General features: G+C 44.0%; 1 protein-coding gene across 15 annotated transcripts in view; it reads right to left on the reverse strand.

Annotated features, from left to right (window-relative positions):
* LOC119652655 (tyrosine-protein phosphatase Lar) overlaps positions 1–21,669 on the reverse strand; it is a 994,202-nt gene that overhangs the window by 57,521 nt on the left and 915,012 nt on the right. For all 15 annotated transcript variants that reach the window (XM_038056909.1, XM_038056910.1, XM_038056920.1 and 12 more), the window contains 3 exons: positions 20,417–20,517; positions 19,502–19,694; positions 3,258–3,408 (listed from right to left, as the gene is read on the reverse strand). In XM_038056909.1, coding sequence (XP_037912837.1) covers positions 3,258–3,408; positions 19,502–19,694; positions 20,417–20,517 — 445 coding nt within the window. The remainder of the gene's footprint in view (positions 1–3,257; positions 3,409–19,501; positions 19,695–20,416; positions 20,518–21,669) is intronic.

The following is a 21,669-nucleotide window of genomic DNA, read 5'->3' on the forward strand; positions in this document are numbered from 1 at the left end:
TGACGAATTGATATGTCATGATGACGTCATGCGGGTTGTAGAGTGCACGAAATTCACAAAAAATTGTAAAGTTTCACCCCCAATAACTTTGTTAATAATAGTTGGATTTTCTTCAAACTTGACCAAACTATGCATTATATTCTTCATTACACTCATGCCAAATTTTGTATTTCTGGGATGAACATAAGGGGGGGTGCCGGGTAAATTTCTAAAATGTGGAAATATACTATTATTAACTTTATTTGTGCAGATATCGGAACCGGATATATTTTGAGGCCTAGATTTCGTAGAGATGCACCACTGTGATTTTTTCCAGATTTTTCGGTTGGAGAGGTTCTGAGAACGAGACCTGTTACACTTTTTGGGGGTCATATTTTGAGCGCTCACTCCTCCATGTTTCACCCAATATCAAATATTGCACCAGTTTCAAAAAGTACTAATTGAGACCTTTCATTTGATACCCCACGTGGCTACATTCTGTGAAAAAAAAATTTGCACCCTCCATTCACATGTATGGGGAGCCCCCTCTTAAGCTTAACCCAAGATGGCGCCACTTACTGCATGTAAAGGGATCACCAGATTACATACTCTCACCAATTTTCGTGACAATCGGTCCAGCCGTTTCCGAATAAATCGGGTGTGACAGACAGACAGACAGACAGACAGACAGACAGACAGACAGACAGACAGACGGACAGACGGACAGACAGACACCGTCACCATTCTAATAAGGTTTTGTTTCACACAAAACCTTAAAAAAGAAAAGAAAAAAAATTGTTTTCATCTAAATCAGTGTAGCTAGAGAATAACGTACGGAATTTTAGATATATTGATTTTTAAAAAAAATCGGCGAGTGTTTGTTTATAGTTTCTCAATTTTCACCACCAAGAAATGATTTGATCGGTCAATAAAAACTGTCAAAAATAAACTTATTGAAAATTGCTTAGGTCATCCTCTTTGTAATTTTTTTGTGAAAATTTGATTAAATTTTCAAATAAAAATATTTAAAATTGTTCGAGTTATGTTGCGTGTCATTTTATAAAATTCATGGTAAGAAAAAAATGTATTTAAAGACACTACGTCATCTCGTCTAATCGAAAAACCCCTCTCGGAGCGTTACAGGCAAGATTCGAAATTCCATGGGACAATTGTTTTTTCGTAATTTCAATTATTGCCCCATATTCTTCAGAATTCAAAGTATTTTTGAAGTCAATAAAAAAATCGAATACTGGGACATTCTACAGTGGTGTTACCTCTCAAGTCTTAGATCTGTTCTGCAAAGTACCTTTCGTTTGATACTCCACTCCACTAAATTCCCCTAACCAAACTCAAGGACTCTATCCCGCCATTTACCTTCATCAAATCCAAAGCGATTGCAAGCTACGCCGAGCAGATCAAGAATAAAAATGCCACCAGGCTGGATAAAATCCCAACCATTATCATGAAAAAAATACTCGCCATTAGTTCGTTCCTAACATCGAGTAAACGCATACTTTTCTGCGAGTTGGAAGTGTGCCCCTTCTCAACAAAGATGATAGTCCTCTCCTTCCCCATGGCTATAAACTTATCTATATCCGAGGTCTACCAACATAGCGATAATAGTAATTCAAGCTCTGAGATTCAACTCGAATAGGGCACCTGGTGGAACATGATCTAATAATCCTGAAAACAGCAATATCTTCCTTGTTATTGATTACAATATACCTACAATAGGTTGTGCTCGCAATCCCAATTTCAACCCGCTTTCCTGAAAGGTGACAGTTCAATAACGCCTTTCCACCACTTGCACCGACTCAAAAGGAATTCCTCAAAATTACGTCTTTCTTGAAATGCTGTTTTCATTATTAACAAAGAACAACTCTGAGCACGCCCAAGAATCTACCCTAATCAAAATCATGCAATATCATCAATGCTGTCTTCAATTTTGATTACACCATTTTTTTGTTACCTTTTTGGTTGATACAATACCTACAACTGATTGAATAAAATATGTTGATTTCAATTTTTTTTTCAAGTTTTGCTACCATACGTGATTTTGTCTATACAAAATTATGACACGCCCTTACATCTATGAAATTGGGGACTCCACCGTCATTAACTTGTATAAATTCAGTGGTGATCCCGTGTAAGTTAAGTAGTTTTCAAGATGATCGCAGTCCGATGGCCGTCACGGCGGATGTGACGCGATGTAATCATGCGGGGGCCTCGATGAGGAGACCATCGGGCTCGTGTCAGACGTGCTCGACGAGTACGGCTTCCCCGGCTGAAGGAGCAGCTGATGCAGCGACTGTCGATGAGTGAGGAAGCTAAGCCAAATCACTTGCTTACGGTGGGAGATCGGACCCCCAGCCAGCTGCTTCGAGAAATGAGGAACCTGGACGGGGATAAAATTGAAAAGAAGCTGCTAAAGTCTCTCTGACTGCAGCGCATCCCGGAGAGCACCCGCGCTATTTTAGCTTGCGCGGACTCGGCAACGCTACCGCCGAAAAGATTCACGAGATGCACGCGTGCCCCGAGGTGGCAGGGGTATCACGGGATACAACCGCGGAACAATTGGCGGAACTCCTACCAGAAGGTAGATCACGATCACGGTCTGCCCCCGGAAAGGGCGATCATTTGGTGGTGGTGAGCATTTTCTTTCTAAATATAGTTATGTGAGGTATCAAATGAAAAGTCTCGATTAGTACTTTTCTATACTGGTCTCAATTTTGACATTTATTTCACAAGGGCGAGAACGGGGGTTGAAAAGTGGTCATTTATATCACGGACCCATTCTCAGAACCGAATAATTTGGAAAAAAATCACGAAGTTGCCACTATATGGTGCCTACCCTCTATACCAATATTTGTTCAAATAAAGTTTGATTGTGGGCATTTAAATTTGACTATTCCAAAAATGCGTGATAGATCAGTAGTTACAGCGTTAGGTTGTCGGTTTGGAAGGTCGCGATTCGAATCTCGTTGGTGGCAGAAAAATTTGTATCGTGACTAGATACCGGATACCAGTCGACTCAGCTGTAAATTGCAGTATTTGAGTCGAATCAGGGTAATAACATAATCACAGGCAAGCGCAATACTAATCACATGGATTCCTGCAGGATATCGTAGACCTGCAGTCACCCATTACGGTCTTTAATGAAGTTCTCTAACACAGTTCAAGACTCAGATTCAATTGGATTGTTGCGCCAAAGGTTTATTTCTCAGAAAGTGGAAAAGATCCTTAGTCTTTATTTTTTTAAAATAGCAAAATGAACTTACTTGTGATGATCCTGATTTGCATACGTATCATTCCAGTACAGTTCGTAATGAACAATATTTTCACTAGAATGCGTGGGTTTCGACCATTGCAAAGTTACGGCTGTTTCACCGATATCTGTTGCTCGGAAGTTGCTGGGTTGCGATGGGACACCTGGAAAAGATTAGAAATGTATTGAATAAAAATATTCCATGTTTTTTTCCTGTAATTTTTTTTTTAAGGTAAATTAATCTATTTTCATTGATAAAAGAGTTCTTCGTTTTTTAAGTGTAAACACAAAACCTTATTAAAATCGGTTTACTGTCTGTCTGTCTGTCTGTCTGTCTTCCCAATTCCTCCTGTATTCGCTTGATTGCAGTGTTCACCGCACACCAGTTTCCCTCCGATTTCAACATTTCCCCGACGATGTTCTGCGGGCTTAGAGTGGTTTTCAGGGAGTCTTCCAGACTCCTCCTTTCTGAGAGAAATCGTGGACAGTGGAACATAACATGCTCCGGGTCCTCAGGTGTGCAACCACATTCAGGACACAAGGGAGAATCATCCAGCCTGAATTGGTGCAGGTACTTCCTGTAACCGCCATGTCCTGACAGGAATTGCGTCAGATGGTAGTTAATCTCACCGTGTCGTCGCTGGATCCACTCATCAATACGGGGAATCAAAGTGTGGGTCCAGCGACCCCTCTGCGAGTCATCCCACCGTTTCTGCCACTTCTCCAACGACTCTCGCCTTGCCGCCTTTCGGTATTCTGCATCCTTTTCAAGAGAATTAATTTTCCTTGTTTCGTACAGGCAGCGTGTCTCACTTGCCAGAATGTCTATCGGGATCATTCCCGCAATAACACACGCTGCCTCGCCTGATATTGTTCTGAAGGCGCTGCACACCCTTAGCGCCACTAAGCGGTAAGTCATATTCACTCTCCTACGATTACTCTCACACGCTAATGCTTCCTCCCAAACTGGTGCCGCATATAATAGTGTGGAGCGAACCACTCCGGCCACAAGTAATCTTCGACTGTACCTTGGACCTTCAATGTTAGGCATCATCCGCGCTAATGATACGCTGGTATTTGCCGCTTTCTCACAGGCATAGTCCAGATGTCCCTTGAAATTGATTTTAGCGTCAATCATCACCCCTAGGTATTTGATAACCGGCTTCGAAGTGATGACGTGACTACCAACGCGAATATTAATCGTATTCCTCTTCCTACGATTGGTAATCAAGACCGCCTCCGTCTTTTGTTCCGCAAGGTCAAGCTGAACCATCTCCAGCCACGCTTTTATGGCGCTAATGGTTTCGTTAGCGTACATTTCAACGTCTTTAGGTTCTTTCGCGACGACAACCACAGCTAGATCATCTGCGAAACCGATTATCGTGGCCTCCTTTGGCACGGGAAGGACAAGGACCCCATTGTACATGACGTTCCACAGGAGAGGACCCAACACTGAGCCCTGTGGTACTCCTGCGGTGACGGTGCACTGCTTGGATCCCTCATCCGTGTCGTACCACAGTGTCCTCTCCGAAAGGTAACTGTTGAGAAGCTTAGTCAAGTAACTAGGGACACCCGTTTTCGCCAGTGAACTTTTTATCCACTCCCAGCTTGCGGAATTGAACGCATTTTTGATGTCCAATGTCACTACGGCACAGCATTCTTTAGACGACATCGCGTCTCGAGCCAGCTTCAAAACAACGTCTACGGCGTCGATCGTTGAGTGGGCTTGACGAAATCCAAATTGTCGCTCCGATAGTCCATCCTTATATTCGATGATAGGGAGCAGTCTGTTGTAGATGACCCTTTCGAGCATCTTTCCTGCCGTGTCGATAAGGCAAATCGGTCGGTATGATGATGGGTGTCCTGGGTGTTTATTCGGCTTCGGGAGCAAAACTAGTTTTTGCCTCTTCCACCGGTCGGGGAAAACACCTTCTATCGTGCATGTTTCAAACACGCTGATAAACCAGTCGGGTCTGGTCTTAACAGCGAGTTTAAGGGCTCTATTGGGAATAGCATCCAGACCGGGTGCTTTGTTATCACCAATTCTCCGGCAAATTTGCGTGAGTTCCTCCTCAGTTACCGCAGGTATGGTGTAGACGTCCAGTGCTCGCTTGCGTTGTTTCCGCTGCCCTTTATCCGGGGGGAAGAGCGCCGTCACGATATCGAGAAGAAGATGCGGGCAGGTCAATTGTGGTGTTCGCCCTCTCATCTTCTTCATAACTATCCTGTACGCTGTTCCCCAGGGGCTTTGGTCTGCCTCTGTGCAAAGCTCCTTGAAGCATTCTCGCTTGCTGGTCCGTATAGCCTGCTTAAGCCTACCTCGAAGGTTCACATATACTAGCCGTTTCTCGTCGAAGTCTGGTCTTGCTCTAGCTCGTTGGCAGATCCTTCTAGCACGAAAACATGCATCCCGAAACACCGCGATCTCTTCATTCCACCAATAGTTTGAGCGCCTTTTTGCGGCATAGCAGCGTCGCATGCTCTTGTTATGCGTCCCATCATTTGCTCTACCTTTTCCGTAGCCGCACCACCGGGACTTTGGCCTCCCCATAGCATCTCTATGAATGCATCTTCCTCAAGCCCTTTCACGGACCAGCCCCGTTTTCCAGCCCCACGGGAACACGCATCGACGCATGGCCCATATTCGATCTGGAGGAAAATCGCCTGGTGGTCGCTGTGAGTATAATGCTCACTGACAAAGCATGTCATTCTCCTCGCCAATGTGGTACTCACATATGTCAGATCGACTATTGAGCCCGACCCTGTCCCACGAAAAGTGGAAACGTTTCCCGTGTTGGCAAGCACCAAATCTAGCTCCGCGAAAGCCTCGAGCAGGATACGGCCCCTGGTGTTCGTAGTGCGACTGCCCCAATCCACGGCCCACGCGCTGAAATCACCAGCTATGATCTTTGGGTTTCGACTTCTTGCATCCGAGACTAGCATACCTAGCATTGCTTCGAATTCTGTTATTGTCGCGCTTGGTGGACCATAGCAACTATATATATAGATACCAGCTATTTTTGCCCTGACGAATCCAACTTCTGCAAACTCCATCACTTCTTGAATGGCCTGATTTCCACACGCCCATATTGCCGCCTTGCCAGTTTCATCTGCAGTCCAGGCACCGCTCTTATTGTTGCGATAGGGCTCGCTGATTATGGCAGCTTCAATTCCCTTCTCATAGATGGTCTGCGAGAGAAGGTCTTGCGCTGCCTCGCAGTGGTTGAGGTTGATTTGTATCAACCTCATTTTTTTACTGCATTCAAGGCTCGCCTAAACACTGGGCATCTGCTGCTGCCTGAAACGTGCCGACAGTCGACGCCCTTTTTTTCCTTGCAGAGCATGCATTCAGGCTCAGCCTTGCACTCCCTGAACATATGGCCTTCTCCCCCACATTTTCTGCAACATTTTGACCTGTCACAGTCAACGGTGCATTTCGCCGCTATGTGGCCGAATTCCAGGCATCTAAAGCAGCGCTTAAGGGATACCTGCTCCCTGAGTCGGCAAACGACCCAACCGATCTTTACTTTCCCAGCCGCCAGCAGTTTGAACGCTGCTTCAGTTGGTAAGCTTATGGTTGCCGTTTGCGTGCCTCCTTATGCCTTCCTCAGTCCCCTGATTGCGGAATCTTGCAAGCCAAGTGGTCCGAACTGCTTTTCTAAGGCGTCACGGATATCCTCCTTGGTCGTGATTTCGTCAATGTCCTTACATTCTATGACAAGCTCCTGCTTTCTGGTCCGTACTTGAGCTTCTTCTCCTAAGGACTTCTCCACCTTGCCGAGGAAATTTTCCACCGTTTTGCCCGGAGACTTCTTCAGCTCCAGCATCAAGTCTCCTTTCTGGGAGCGTCTGATTCGGCTGACGTTTTCTCCAAGGTCCATCAGCTCAGGATCGGATTTGACCTTCCTAAGGATATCGGCGTAAGTCATATCCCCTTTTTTGGAGATGATGATTAATTCGGGCCGTAATCTTCTTTTCTGCGTCGTATTTTTCCTTCCGCCAACCTTGGTCCATGCTTCCTTGGTCCCTTTTTGGGGCTTTGCCTCCCTTGGGTCAATCGGAGCCGGCGCCGCAGTTTCCACGATGTTGGTAACTTTGTTTCCCTTGCCTTTTGCCGGTGAGAGGCCTTTTTGTCTTTTCGCGTCCTGTGAGGATCCGAAAGAATCGTTCGCGTACTCTCTACTCCTCTTTTCAAGTTTACCGCCCTTTGGATTTTGAGGGGGTGTCACTTGTGTTGCCTTGGTGACGCTTGATTTCTTCGAGGCGTTTCTTTCTTCCTTCGCACCATTGTATAGTACCCGAATGGTTCGGACCATGTTTTTGATTGCCTGGTGCACGTTGTGTTTGTCCTTAATAAATTCAGACAACTCCACTATTTTACCTCCGAGTAGGGCAAACGATGATTCTTCCGGACTCTGACATAGCTCCTCCGCTTGGTTTTCACATTGGGCGCTTATGTATTTATTAGCCTTCCGGGAGTTTTCCCGATTTCGTTCCTTCATCAAGGTTGATTTCGGAGGAGATCGCACGATCGTCGAGCTTCTCTTAAATGGATCAACCACTAAGTCCTGCGACATGTTTCGACCAGGTGTAGTTACCCTGCTATGGGCTAATAACTGACCAGTTTGTGCCCCATCTTTTCTTGCGTTTTGAACAGGCGTTCTCGGGAGTGATGTACTCCTTTTAAATGCCTCTTTCTCCAGGCTACTTGTAGTATTTGATGCAACGGTGGCCAAGTAATCCACCACCGAGGCACTGCAGTCGAGGGATATCGACGGCCGGGAGCCTGCTTGCCCACTCCCAAAAGCCGCCGGTACTGGGTTTCCGAAGCCCTGCACCGTAACTTTATTCTCCTTCTGTTCCTCCATGTTTGGTTTTATTTCTGGGTATCCTTCCAATAGCCAATTTTTATCCACGGGCGGGCGTTTACTTCCCACCTACCCGGCCTGCGCATAAGCATGCCCATACACGCACACCTCCAAATGCGTATATGTGCATATTCCTATGCATCCGCCGAGCATTCCCTTATCCGCACGAAGGGACGCGCCTGATGGGAGATTTGGTAACTCCGCACAGGCCTGTCCGTCTGTCTGTCCGTCACACGCATTTTTCTCGGAGACGGTTATAGCGATTGACACCAAATTTGGTAGGAAGGTGGGAACTGTGAACGCTCACGCATACAGTGAATTACATCCTTTTACGTCGAATTAAAGGGGGGGTCCCCATACATGCAAAAGGGGGGTGTAAAATTTTTTTTCATCAAATATAGTCATGTGGGGTATCAAATTGAAAGTGATCACTTCTTTAAGAGGGCCATTCTCAGAAACTACCAAACCGAAAAATCTGAAAAAAATCTGGAAGCTGCCACTATATGGTGCCTGGGCTCCGAAATACCTTCCATGCCGATATCTGTTTAAATAAAGTTAATAATAGTATATTACTACAATTTTTTGTAATTGGTTAGAAACCTCCCTTAAGTTCATCCTAGTACCATGAAATTTTGCAGTGATATAGGCTATAATATAGAGCATGATCCTACCTAGTTTGGTGGAAATCGCACCATTACTAACAAAGTTATAACACCTCAAATTTGTTGTTTCTTTGAAAATTGAAGACTATGAATGTCAATATCACCCGAAAGTAGATACTCTCACATAATATATGGATATATTACGTGCTACGTACTAAGAAATACACAAAACCTTTCGTACCTGAAGCGTCCAGCTTCCAGTTTCCCGACTTGTTCGGTATGAAGTCCCTATTAGTGGTTCCATATTTTCCAAAGGCAAGTTAACATATGATTGTGATTAGAACACCTAAAACAGAACCATTCTTGGTATCTGGTCACCGTTGGACCTGTTTGAATTTTGAGAAAAAAGACAGTGAATAAAGTTTCCATTGAGCAAAAATCCCCTGTTTATTGTTCACTGCATATTGGATTCATGATTCCTGTTTATAACATTTCAACACCTCGTGATTATGCTGCGACTCATATTCAATCAAATAAATCTGCATAATGTCCGCCATTACAGATGTGTCCCGGAACTCCATTTGTTTTTTTTTTCATGTGACCATTCAAATAAAACTGGTGAGTAACTAAAAGGGTATCAGCGAAATCCAATTTCCTTTTCAATGATTTTTTATAGTTTGACTCTTGATGGATTTATATTTTATGCATGAGTCTGTTAGTGAGGGCGGAACGATAAATGCATTGGACAGATAGTGGAGAAGGGGGGGAAATCCAATATTTGCGAATATATGAAATCAAATAAATACCAAAACGGCCTTCCGATACTTTTGAAAAGGTAAAGAAATGTAATCTAATTGAAGTACGCTAAAGAATAATCATATTCGCTTTATATAAATTGGAATTATTATTACAGATAAAAGATATAGATAGAAGAAGAAAGATAGAGTAATACACAATAAATGTAATCATGTTTTAATGAAGAGCGTTACTTCAGTTGTTTGCAACTCTCGGGAGATTTAAAGCATTTTAGATTGGACCTTATTGAACTTGTGCTTCTACTTTTGTAATATCGAATAAGACAAAAATTGGAACGTTCGTAATATGAAGCAGCCAATTTTCCGCCACTTATTCCATTTCATATTTTACAACCTATTTGATTCCCCACGCGAAAATAAATCCGACGATTTTATAGCTCTCCTGGACAATTCAAAACTTTATTTCCGCAATGTTATTTTCCGGGAGAGGAAAAAGTTACCTGCGTACAAACAGGATACTATTGCAATCACATCTCATGGTGTTTCGTGTAGTCTGCGTTCCAGAAACTTCTATGAAATATTCATTGGGATTGTCACTCACTTCAATGCCTCGACAGGATTCTACCGCATTTATGTATGAGAATGTAGGTACATATATGCGAGGGAAATAATTTTTTCCCTTAACAAACTATGAGTAAAAAACCAAATGGAAAAATCATCGTCAATTTAACGATACACAGGAGTATCATTTCAGTCGTCCATTTCACTGAATGGACAGTTTAATGTCAACGTGGCGTAAAACTGAATATGTTGCGATAACGAAACTACGAAACGACACGGCTAGTCGCTGCTATGATAACTTTGAAATAACTTTGGTAAATTTTTGTTTAAAATACAAAATTTTCCCAGGTTTTTAATTGCAACCGGGTTTTTTCGTTGCATTCCATATGCCCGTTCCACTCCGGCAGAAGACGAACTAAAATATTCAAAACATGTCAATATTGTGTCACATTCATCAAATGAAATCTCTGATTTTGAATTGGAGATGACTCGCGAACATGTTGGATTTGTTTATCAAAAAAAACGTTGCATATATTTTCCAAAAAGGAAATACAATTTGCCTGAAAATAGCCCGGAGAGGCAATCCTGCCAATCAATTCCAATTGAGTCATTAAAAGGAAACAACGATTCTATTATAGAACTGGTTTTGTTGCTTGACAATCTGTTGAAAATACCTCAGCACTGACACGATTCTGAAAGATCGTAGATAGACAGAGGATACCATAGGAATTTATAAACCCAACTATTCGGGGTAGATATTATGGGTCATATATTTTGACAGCCCATTGAGCCATGAGCAGCAGAGCAGAATAGGGGGTAGAACCAGATAAGGATCTCCATGCTGTCCATTTCATATCGGCTGAGCTTAGGCTTGATGTTGGAATTCTTGAACTTTTAAACTAGGGGAACCATTGAGAATGAAAGAAAAATTCCAGAAATGTAAGTCCCAAAAACTGTGTGGCCCACCGACCTTTTACACTGCGCATGGTTGCCTCCCTCTATTGCTTTCCTCGAGCTAAAAAAATAATAAAAACATTCGAACGGCCGACATATCAGAAGACGAAATTAAGCGCATCGTTTTCAATAATCGAAAAGTCAAGTACATAAGATAGGTCCCTTCCCAAAGACGTTGAAACAACGTGTGCAATGTATCTTTCATGAATATTTGCATATGAAAACCTCAAACCTCACCGCAATACTTCCACATTTTCGCATGACCAGTTCAAAACAATGACGCGCGATTGATTCAAACACTGCTCAAGGCTACTTCAGCGTAATCTCAGAGAATTCGTGTGACAATTGACGAAACGATCCAGTAAAATCCAGAACATTGCCCAATTTCAAGGGGCCGGTGACATCAGGAGGAATTAGAAACGGTGGTGGAAAACCTCATCACAATCGTCATTGATGCATATGAGGCCAGCTGTCCGACTAAGACAGTCAAATCATCAAGGGATGTACCATGGTGGAACAAGAACCTAGCCAGAATGAGAACAGAGGCACGAAAACTCTGGCAGAAGTATAAAAATGCCCTCACTGCGTATAGCAACGCGATCAGGGAAGCGAAACGGAACAACTTCAGGGAATTCTGTGAAGGGATCGAACAGATCACAGAAGTAACCAGGCTGTACAAGGCTGTACCCAAAGACGGGGGAATAACCTCTGTCTGCTTGAAAAAGGAAGATGAGAAATTTACCAAGAATGAGGAGGACAGGATACACCTGCTGCTCAGAACTCATTTCCCGGGGTCCTACCCCACGGTCACAGGCGACAACATTCTGCCTGACAGCCCAAAAACGAATAAAAGGAGAAGGAAGGAGAGCTGGAAATTACCAAAAGAGGTATGCTCAGAAGCTAGGCTAAGATGGGCAGTGATAACTTTTAAACCACTGAAATCTCCCGGAGTAGATAGCATTTTTCCAGCACTTATCCAGAGAGGACTAGGAACTGTCTTAGAGTCTCTTCTCAGGGTGGTAAGGGGGAGCATAGCACTGGGATACATACCAAGGGCATGGAGACGGGCAAAAGTGGTCTTCATTCCGAAAGCGGGTAAAAAGGACCCTTTTCACCCCAAATCTTTCAGACCAATTTGCCTAACATCGTTCGTACTCAAAACGGTGGAGAAAGTCATAGACAACTCTATTAGAACTAACGTTCTAAAGCGTAATTCCCTACGTCACTGTCAGCACGCTTACCGGACAGGACGGTCAACTGAAACTGCTCTGTATCAGCTGACAGAGGTATTACGAGATGCCATAGAAACAAAAGAAATTGCACTGTGCGCGTTTTTGGATATCGGAGGAGCATTCGATAACACATCACACACAGAGGTACAAGATGCCCTGAGCCGCAAAGTAGTGGGAAACACCCTGGCATTCTGGATGGGCAAAATGCTAGAAAGAAGGCAAATAGATGTGCCGACATGTACAAATTCTATTGTCATGAACACCACTCAAGGCTGTCCACAGGGTAGGGTACTATCGCCGCTGGTGTGGAGTATGGTAGTGGATGAACTCCTGGACGTGTTAACTAATACTGAAATACAAGTCAAGGGCTACGCGGACGACATTGTTCTAATCTGTAGGGGCAAATATGAAGATACCCTATGTGATAGAATCCAAACTGGATTAAGGGTTACTAGTGCCTGGTGCAGGAAGATGGGACTACGGATCAACCCAACCAAAACCACCATAGTACCATTCACTAGGAGACGTAAGCTGGATCACCTGAAAGCCATAACATTACATGATATGGAGGTGAAACGAGAAACAGAGGTCAAATATTTGGGAATCACGCTAGACCAAAAACTACTTTGGAAGACACATGTCGGAAACACTTGTCGGAAAGCCACGAAGGCTCTGATGACTTGTAGATCCATAGCAGGAAAAAAGTGGGGTTGCAGCCCGAAGATACTACTTTGGATATATACCGCAATAGTAAGACCAATGATTAACTATCAGTGGGGCAATGAGGACATGCCCAACGGCATCCCTGGAGGTCCTTCTAGGATTAACCCCTCTCCATTTGCACATACAGATGCAGGCAAGGAGGGCAATATTCAGTATGGCCGGTAGTATGAGTGAGGCGGGGAGCTGCCTAAATCGAAGGAAGATCGATATTCTTTCTAGGCGGTATCCCGAATTACTTATACCAAGGGATAACAACGAGGTTTCACTTTGATAAGAAGTTTGAAACACATTGGAGTAACAAGGCAAATTGGGAGAGCGTGGCAGAGACATACGGCTTAAACCAACAACTGATTACTTGGTACACTGACGGATCCCTCACAGCAGAGGGAGTGGGTGCCGGTGTCATTGGTCCAAGGAAAATGTACTTTGAGCCAATGGGCAGGTACACTAGCATATTCAAGGCGGAAATATATCCCAAAGACAAATGTGTCTCCTCTAATCTGCAAAGGAACTACAGGGCGCAGACCATAGCTACTCTCATCGACAGCCAAGCAGCGATCAAGGCACTTAGGTCCAACCAGGTGAACTCTAAACTGGTATGGGAATACCTTGAGAGACTGAATACACTCGGCTCGTCCAACAAGGTCTGGATACTTTGGGTTCCAGGCCATGCTGGGTTGGAAGGCAACGAGGCAGCGGATGAACTAGCCAAGAAGGGAGCAGGGACGCCTTCACAAGGGCCAGAACCCTTCTGTGGAATCGGAAACTGTTTCATGGCTATGACTCCAAGAAATGAAGAGGAACGGTTGAGGGAAGTATACTGGGCCGGCCTACCAAGGATGGAGCAGTCCAGGGTGCTTTTATTGGGGGATACGAATGCATGCGCACAAAGGATTGCTTAAACCTCACTAAAAAGAACCTCCCAATCTTAGTGAAAATTCTCACTGGTCATTGTCGGCTGAACTATCACCTAAGGAAGCTAGCGATATCTACGAACACTGCCTGCAAGTTTTGTGAGGAGGAGGACGAAACCTCTATACACGTCCTGGGACAGTGTCCGGCACTTGTGCAAAGTAGGTCGAGGCATCTGGGAGAACACTTAATACCAGATGCAAAGCTGAAAGATCTCGAAGTAGGGAACATACTAAAGTTCCTAACAGTTATAGGCCTGCTTGAGATACTATGATCAATAGGTACACTATAACCAGCAAAAGGGGCACAATAGTTCTTCAAGGACGCGGTGCAACTTTCCCTTAACAGAATAATAATAAAAGTCTAGAAAACAAGCGACCGAAGGCAAAAACAGGGCCGCAAAAGTCGTGATCAGCATTTTTGCGATGCAAATCTTTTTCATAAAGTATCTTGAAGGCCTAAAGCAGTTGTAGGATTATATTACGTTAAATTATTGGAGCGAATGATCAGACAAAAAAACGACTACAATGGCTAAGTATAGAAATATGATACTTTCCATATATGGTACCAAGTGATTAGTTTTTGTTCCCCAACTTAAAGAAGTGCTCAGTGGCATCAGATCTTACTTGGATAAAGAGGCTAAACACTAAACACTAAACTTCGAATCCGTGGACTTTCCACCACATTTCTTACCTTTTCACCAGACCCGTATCTTTTTTTCTCTCTCTCTATCCTCAGACTATCCAATGCAGATGCTAATTGGTGGAATCTTTGGTGTACTCTAAGAGATTAAGTACCTCTTCTTCTTCTTCAGCCTTTGTCCCGTTCACAAGCGGGGTTGGCTTAAGAGATTAAGTACCTAATACCTAACATTGTTCTATAGTCAGAGATACCCATTACAAGGGCAAACTCATGAGATGATGTTGGTAACTAATTAAGTCAATTTTTTTATATTTTAAACAATCCAACAACTGGTCCCTTTCCTTTAAATTTCGTAGTCCAATTTCGATTAAATCATTTCAAATTCTATTTTTTTATAAACTTGTTCAAATTCGCTTATTATTGGGTGCAGGCAGGCGATTGTTCGTGGCTGAGGGGAATAACCTGTCTCACACGTCAGCAACAGTGTAAGTTGCTGAGCCGGTATGGACTTTTAAGTTCAAGGCCATTTATCAGGAACGAGATTAGCGGGGCCAAGACCGCTGACCTATTGACAACGGAACAGCTGGACCGGGGTCTTGAATTTTTAAGCGGGTTTCGCAGAGTGAAATTGTGTCTTAAGAGCAAACCAAGAAAATCACGAATTACAGAATCCAGAGTTTGTGCCGTAAGAATCGAAAATAATTCTCAGTTCGTTGGGTTGCATTTCAGTTTCATTGTCTATTGCCTGTGATTCGTGAACACCAGATGTGATCCGAGGGAGACACATTGAAGGGGATTGCGTGCGCTGCGACCTGATGCGTCCGTTTTGATGTTTTTTTTTTCAAATTTTTCTCGTAACAGAAAGACCTCCGCGCACAGAATTTGGCGAAAAGTAAAACTGCAGATTCACAGCAGAAAAGCCCAAGAGTAACCACCAGGAAATTCTGAGTGACTTAGAAGTCGCTGGTCGCGTGAAAAGTGGGTCGTCCAAAAATCCTTTTTTTTTCAGAATTTTCCTACGATCGGCATGCAACACGAAAGAATTGTGAGTTCTTGTCGCTGACGCGGAGGAAGAGTACTTTCTTTGAGATTGATAGTTTCAAGTATTTGTATATCTTAATGGTTCCATACTTCCAATATCAAACAAGCATGCCTCTTACAATTCACAACAGATGCATGCCGAAGGTCTGTGTAGCGACCTTCGGCATGCATCTGTTGTGAATTGTAAGAGGCATGCTTGTTTGATATTGGAGGTATGGAAGATGCGTGGGCTATCGAGTGGGGAAGCAAAGAGACTAACGCTAGGGGGCGGTGCTTATTAGAAGCATTCGCCCAGTTGGATGTGGTTCTGGCCAACGAAGGCGATATAAACACTTATCGGAAAGGGGGAACTGGGTCAATTGTAGATCTGACTTTTATCAGCCCTGCGTTAGCACGTGACATGTGCTGGCAAGTTAGTGAGGACTTCACGTACAGCGACCACCAGGCAATCACCTTTGAACTAAGGATGGAGCCACAAGGCAGGAGACCCGCACCCCGGAAGCCGAAATCCAGAGGAACACCAGGATGGTCTGCCAAAGCGATGGATGAGCAGACATTCATGGAGGTGTGGCTAGACTTGCCTAGCAAAGCAGGCACCTCCACGGATAGAGCTCTCCATGTCACACAGAGCATCTCTAAAGCATGTGACGCGTCAATGCCTAGGAGATGTTCATTCCCCACTAGAAGACCCAATTATTGATGGAATAGTGAACTTGCCAATCTTCGATCGATTTGCCACAGAGAAAGACGAACGGCTTAGAGGGCAATAGGTAGGATCGATCAGGGGCAAAAGGAGCATGCCTATAGGCAAGCTCGCAAGAACCTCAAGTTCGCCATCCAGCGGAGTAAAAGGGAATGTTTTAAGGGGCTCTGTTCGGAAGCGGACATAAATCCGTGGGGTAGCGCCTATAAAATCGTGACAGGACGATTCAGAGGCCGATCGTCTCCGCAGATCACGTGCCCTATGCTCTTGTTGAAAATAATCCACGGGTTATTTCCCCAGCAAGAGGGGGGTGCTGACACCTTCCAGCGCCCCCTGAATGTGACGCCGATTCCACCAGTCACCAGGGACGAGCTGCTAGAGATCTGCGGTCGAATAGGCGACAGTAAAGCCCCGTGTCTTGACGGCATACCGAATAAGGCTCTCAAACTTGCCGTCAAAAGTAGACCGGATATGTTCGCGGAGCTGTTTGAAACGTGCATGTCGGAGGGTATTTTTCCTGCACCATGGAAGCGGCAGAAGCTGGTACTGTTGCCTAAGGCTGGCAAACCTCCAGGTGAACTGTCCTCCTATAGACCCATATGTCTTCTAGACACTATGGGGAAAATGTTGGAGCGGGCCATTTATAATAGATTACTTCCAGTCGTAGAGAGCCAAGGGGACCTTTCAGATAGGCAGTATGGGTTCCGTAAAGCCAGATCAACCATTGATGCCATCAAAATGGTTACTGGCTTGGCCGAAAATGCAATTCACGGAAGGGGTTGTACCAGCAAATATTACGTGGTGGTGACCCTGTATGTGAGGAATGCATTTAACTCGGCCAATTGGAACCTTATACGAAAGTCTCTGGCGACGATTGGTGTTCCCACCTACCTCGCCGCTATTATCGATAGCTACTTGAAAGAGCGGACACTCTGGTATGATACCGATGACGAATCCAAAGAGTACGTTGTCTCCGCGGGTGTCCCCCAGGGCTCTGTACTGGACCCACTACTGTGGAACATCATGTATAATGATGTGCTCAACCTTCCGGTTCCGGAGGAGGCTACGGTGGTGGGTTACGCCGATAATATAGCACTGGTTGTGGTTGCAAAGCATCTCGAGGATGCTGAGTTGTACTCAAGCGAAGCAATCAGTGTTATTAAGGCTTGGTTAGAGAGTGCTGGACTGGCACTCGCGGACGAAAAGACGGAAGCGGTCCTCATCACTAAGCGCCGCAAAAGAAATTACGCCTGCATTAGAATCGGGAATCGTATCATCACTTCCAAGCCGGCCATCAAATACTTGGGGGTGATGATAGACGGAGGACTTAATTTTAAGCAGCACATAGAGCATACTTGTAAACGAGCATCCACCACGAGTATTTCTCTGGCAAGGATGATGTCGAACGTAGGAGGCCCACGACATACTTGCAGGCTGCTCATAGCCAGGGTGGTGAACTCTATCATGCTGTATGCAGTCCCAGTTTGGGGAAAAGCACTGCAGGTTTTAGGCAATACACATAAATTGAGTGCGGTCTACAGAAGAACATCCCTAAGGGTGTGTTCTGCCTTCAGGACCGTCTCAGACGATGCAGCGTTCGTCATCTCGGGAATGATGCCGATTGACATCCTGGCAACCGAAATGATGAACATTTATAACACCAGGTCCATCTCTCCCTTATCTCAGGTGAAAAAAGCCGAAAGGGAGAGATCCATAAGCAGGTGGCAACAGCGATGGGACCAGTCAGAAAAGGGTCGTTGGACTTACAGGTTGATCCCTTCCATCGGGGAGTGGCTGGAGAGAAACCATGGGGAGATCAATTATAATCTCACCCAGTTTCTCACCGGCCATGGAGGATACCGTCAATACCTGTACAGGTTTAAATTGGACACCTCGCCTAATTGTCCAAACTGCGGGGTCCCAGAGGACCCGGCGCACGTTTTCTTCCAGTGTCCTAGGTTCGTGGAAGAAAGGAGGAACCTGGAGGAAACTCTAGATGAAGTGCTATCACCGGAAAATTTTGTCCGAAGAATGGTAGCCTGTCAGGAAGACTGGGATGCGATCAATTCCATGATCGCTGTAATCCAGGAAAAACTGCGAAAAACAGAAGAAGTGAGGAAGACGCGGTTACGAACCCCGCGGGTAGACGGAAGGAGACCTAGCTAAAGTAAGCTAATTCCGCCCCGTGATGTAATACCTAAAGTTGGTTCCACGGGGTAGGGGGGGAGTCGGGGGTGGTTTTAGTGGGTAAAAATCCCACACTCTGGCGTGCCCAGGCCAGAGTCTTTTGAAGATTCTCACCTCCTCAAAAAAAAAAAAAGGTATGGAAGACCAAAATTGTCATAAAAAAGATCCGATACTACGGGCACTTTGTCTGTAATGTAACTACATATACCAATCTATCAACATCCTGTCTATCTATAACGTTCATCATCAAAAAAGCGTTAAACTGCTGCGGCGGTTCGTTGAAGCGAATGAGGGGTACCAGCGCTTTGACAAAAATGCTGCAAAAAAGGCGTAAATTTTGCTAGTCTTCGTAGGATATAATGGCCTTAGATACTCCAAAAATGAGTCCTTCTTCAACTATTTCTGGAAGCTATTCGTAATTGTATATGTTTATGCCTATACAGGACATTTGGAATCTTTGCATTCAATGAAACTAAATTGTATCCCACTGCTCCCAGGGCAGAGGTGAGGCAGCGTCTGATGAGTTGCCCTTGCCTTGGACAAAACCGTCTTTTTTTCTTTTTGTAAGCTTGGGTGCTATGTCCCAAACGATGGGTCCGTGGACCGAAAAACGTTGGAGTAAGTTGCTCTCCATTTGGTCCGGTCCAACATGAAGTGGATGTAGACTTAGGATCCCTCATGCAAAGTAATGGTGGTTTAAACTTCGCAGTCTTGTCTTTGATTTGCGATAATATAAAGGAGCGTTTTCCACCTTTTGCACTTTCGATTACGCTGCTCCAAATGCAGAGGTAAGGCAGCGTCTGATGAGTTGCCTTTTCCCTAGAGGCAACCGTTAGTGTTTTTTTTTAAATTGTAATATCTTTACTTAAATCTACCCCACTGTTTCCTTTGATTACACTGGATATATGACAAAATGAGATATGGTAATAAGCAATGAAAATTCATCAATGAATTTAGATGGGAAAATTACTTCGCATGGTTCATAGCCTTGGAAATAGTTGAATTAACACCTAAATCATGAATTTTAACAAATATATCACTATTCCTATTGCACAATAATATCTATGTATCACTCACCCTGCTGTGTTTTCACTTGTACGGGCGTGGACATTGGACCGGGACCCATTGATGTAAATGCTTGAACTCGAACCGTATAAATAGCCTGGGGTCTAAGGTCAGAAATAGTCGTTAATTCACTATTGTCCACGATTTGTGAGTCCCACGATGTTTCTGGTTGATTTGGGTTCGTCGTATAATATACCTTGTAGCCCTGCATTAAAACACAAAAGAGTAACATGAGAAAAATATCCTGGCAGTGAGTAAGGACATGTACTACATTTCTAGGCCGCTCGATTACATTATGACAAAAACTCAACTACACGAGAACACACACAATCGATAATGCAAACATTCCAATTCATTAGGTCAAAATAAAAGGACCAATTTGGAAATAAAGGATTCCAAGGGACATGGTTTGCTGAGGACTCGGCCAGCTTGGTTCAGCGTTAGAGGCTCTTCATCTGAAACGCACCGGCTCGATTTAGCTGGGGTGTTCATTCTGAACGACATTATTAAGTTCCGCACTACAGCCTCGGTCATCGCCTATATAGCGCCGTCGTCCTTCTTGGGCTGCTGACCTAGGTGGCCAGGAAATGTAATAAACAAACATTGTCCATGATTCCGTTCGTTGTGTAGTAACGTGTTTTTCGGGTAACCCCATTGCTACGTGCCCAACGAGAATGCAAGCATTCCGGGAATGAGTAGTATTGATTAAGCATGTAATTTTGTTTGTTACATTTTCGTAAAGAGCGAACCAGATGTCGCCCGACTCTAGTCCGGAGCACAATTTCCATTGGAACAGGTTAAATCCTTACTAGTCGATATAGCTTCGCCTGGCCAGCTTCAGTAGTAGTTTGAGGGTTAATAGGGATTTTGGGGTTGGGATGTACAGGGAAGCATAAAGTGAGAGGGTTTAATGCGAAATTCACTTACGGTTACTTGTCCATTCGGTGTCTCAGGTGGCTCCCAGGTTATGACCATTGTCGATGAGCTTAACGGTCGTACTTGCACGTTCCTCGGTGCACTTTCCATTTCTGTTCATTCGGAAGGAAAGGGAATATATTCAGATTAGTACCAAAATAAAGACATCAGCCTACCTTAGAATAGTAATAGAATGATAGCAACATTTATTGAAGGTAATGGTGTTTTATATATTATAAATTGGGGCAAATCATATTAGTAACAAAGGAGTTGGGTTAATTGGACAAGGGACCCGACGCTTTAAGCAATGATTTTATGAATTCAGTAAGGAAAAGTTCTAGGAATTGTAGTTATATTGAGTAAATTAGCAATGGTTCTGGATCTGATGAAGGATGATCCTATGAACAACTGACCACAGTAGTCGTATAAGTCATGCAAGATGTCCTTGACCAACTGAAAAAATACAGTACGAAGTACATAATTCTCATCCTTGACAGGCCTATGTAGATGCAACCGTTCGCTTTCGAAAAGGAATCTTCATATCAAAGCATATTTCAAAGCCAATCAGTACCGATAGCCCATCAACATCCTAACCAAGCTCTCTAAATTACCACAATCACTCCACTGAATTATGACACACAATTGATAACGCTACACTAACCACCTCATATTCATTCATGTCGAATATTTTCAACCCTATTCCCATTACATCCGATAAATCTGAAAATTTACATATCCTACACGTATCCCTGACCATAATTTCAAACGATATCTGTTAGCCACCCTCAAGGTGGTTTCTTGGCAGGACATTAGAAGAATTTATGCAACAACCGACTACATATTGTTGGCAACCTTACAGGGACCTCGTTGTCGATATTGATATTAGTCTAACCCGAGACCTCGCACTTGGGTGCAATATGTCAAGTAATTCTTTATGTTCATCTTTACTGGATGGGGCTGTAAGGAGTACTACAGGAGATCATCGATAGGTCGATAGGTTAAATGCTGAGCGAAACGACAAGCATTTGGCATGGAAATGCCAGGGAATAGTTGTTGTGTCCTTCATTGGTTAAGAAAATGTTCTACGCATAGACCGAACGCACATAAGTAGGATTGAGAGATGTAAACTACGAGGACGTCCATATGTCAATATGAGCATTTTGCGATTGATTGGTTAGTGTTTGCTTGATTTTGGTTGGATTGTTTTCTTGTCCTCTTAAGCATATTTCGGTTGCTGAATAGGGACAGGTAACCAAAGAATTCGT

The sequence above is a fragment of the Hermetia illucens genome, chromosome 3 (assembly GCF_905115235.1).
Source record: "Hermetia illucens chromosome 3, iHerIll2.2.curated.20191125, whole genome shotgun sequence".
Taxonomy (NCBI): domain Eukaryota; kingdom Metazoa; phylum Arthropoda; class Insecta; order Diptera; family Stratiomyidae; genus Hermetia; species Hermetia illucens.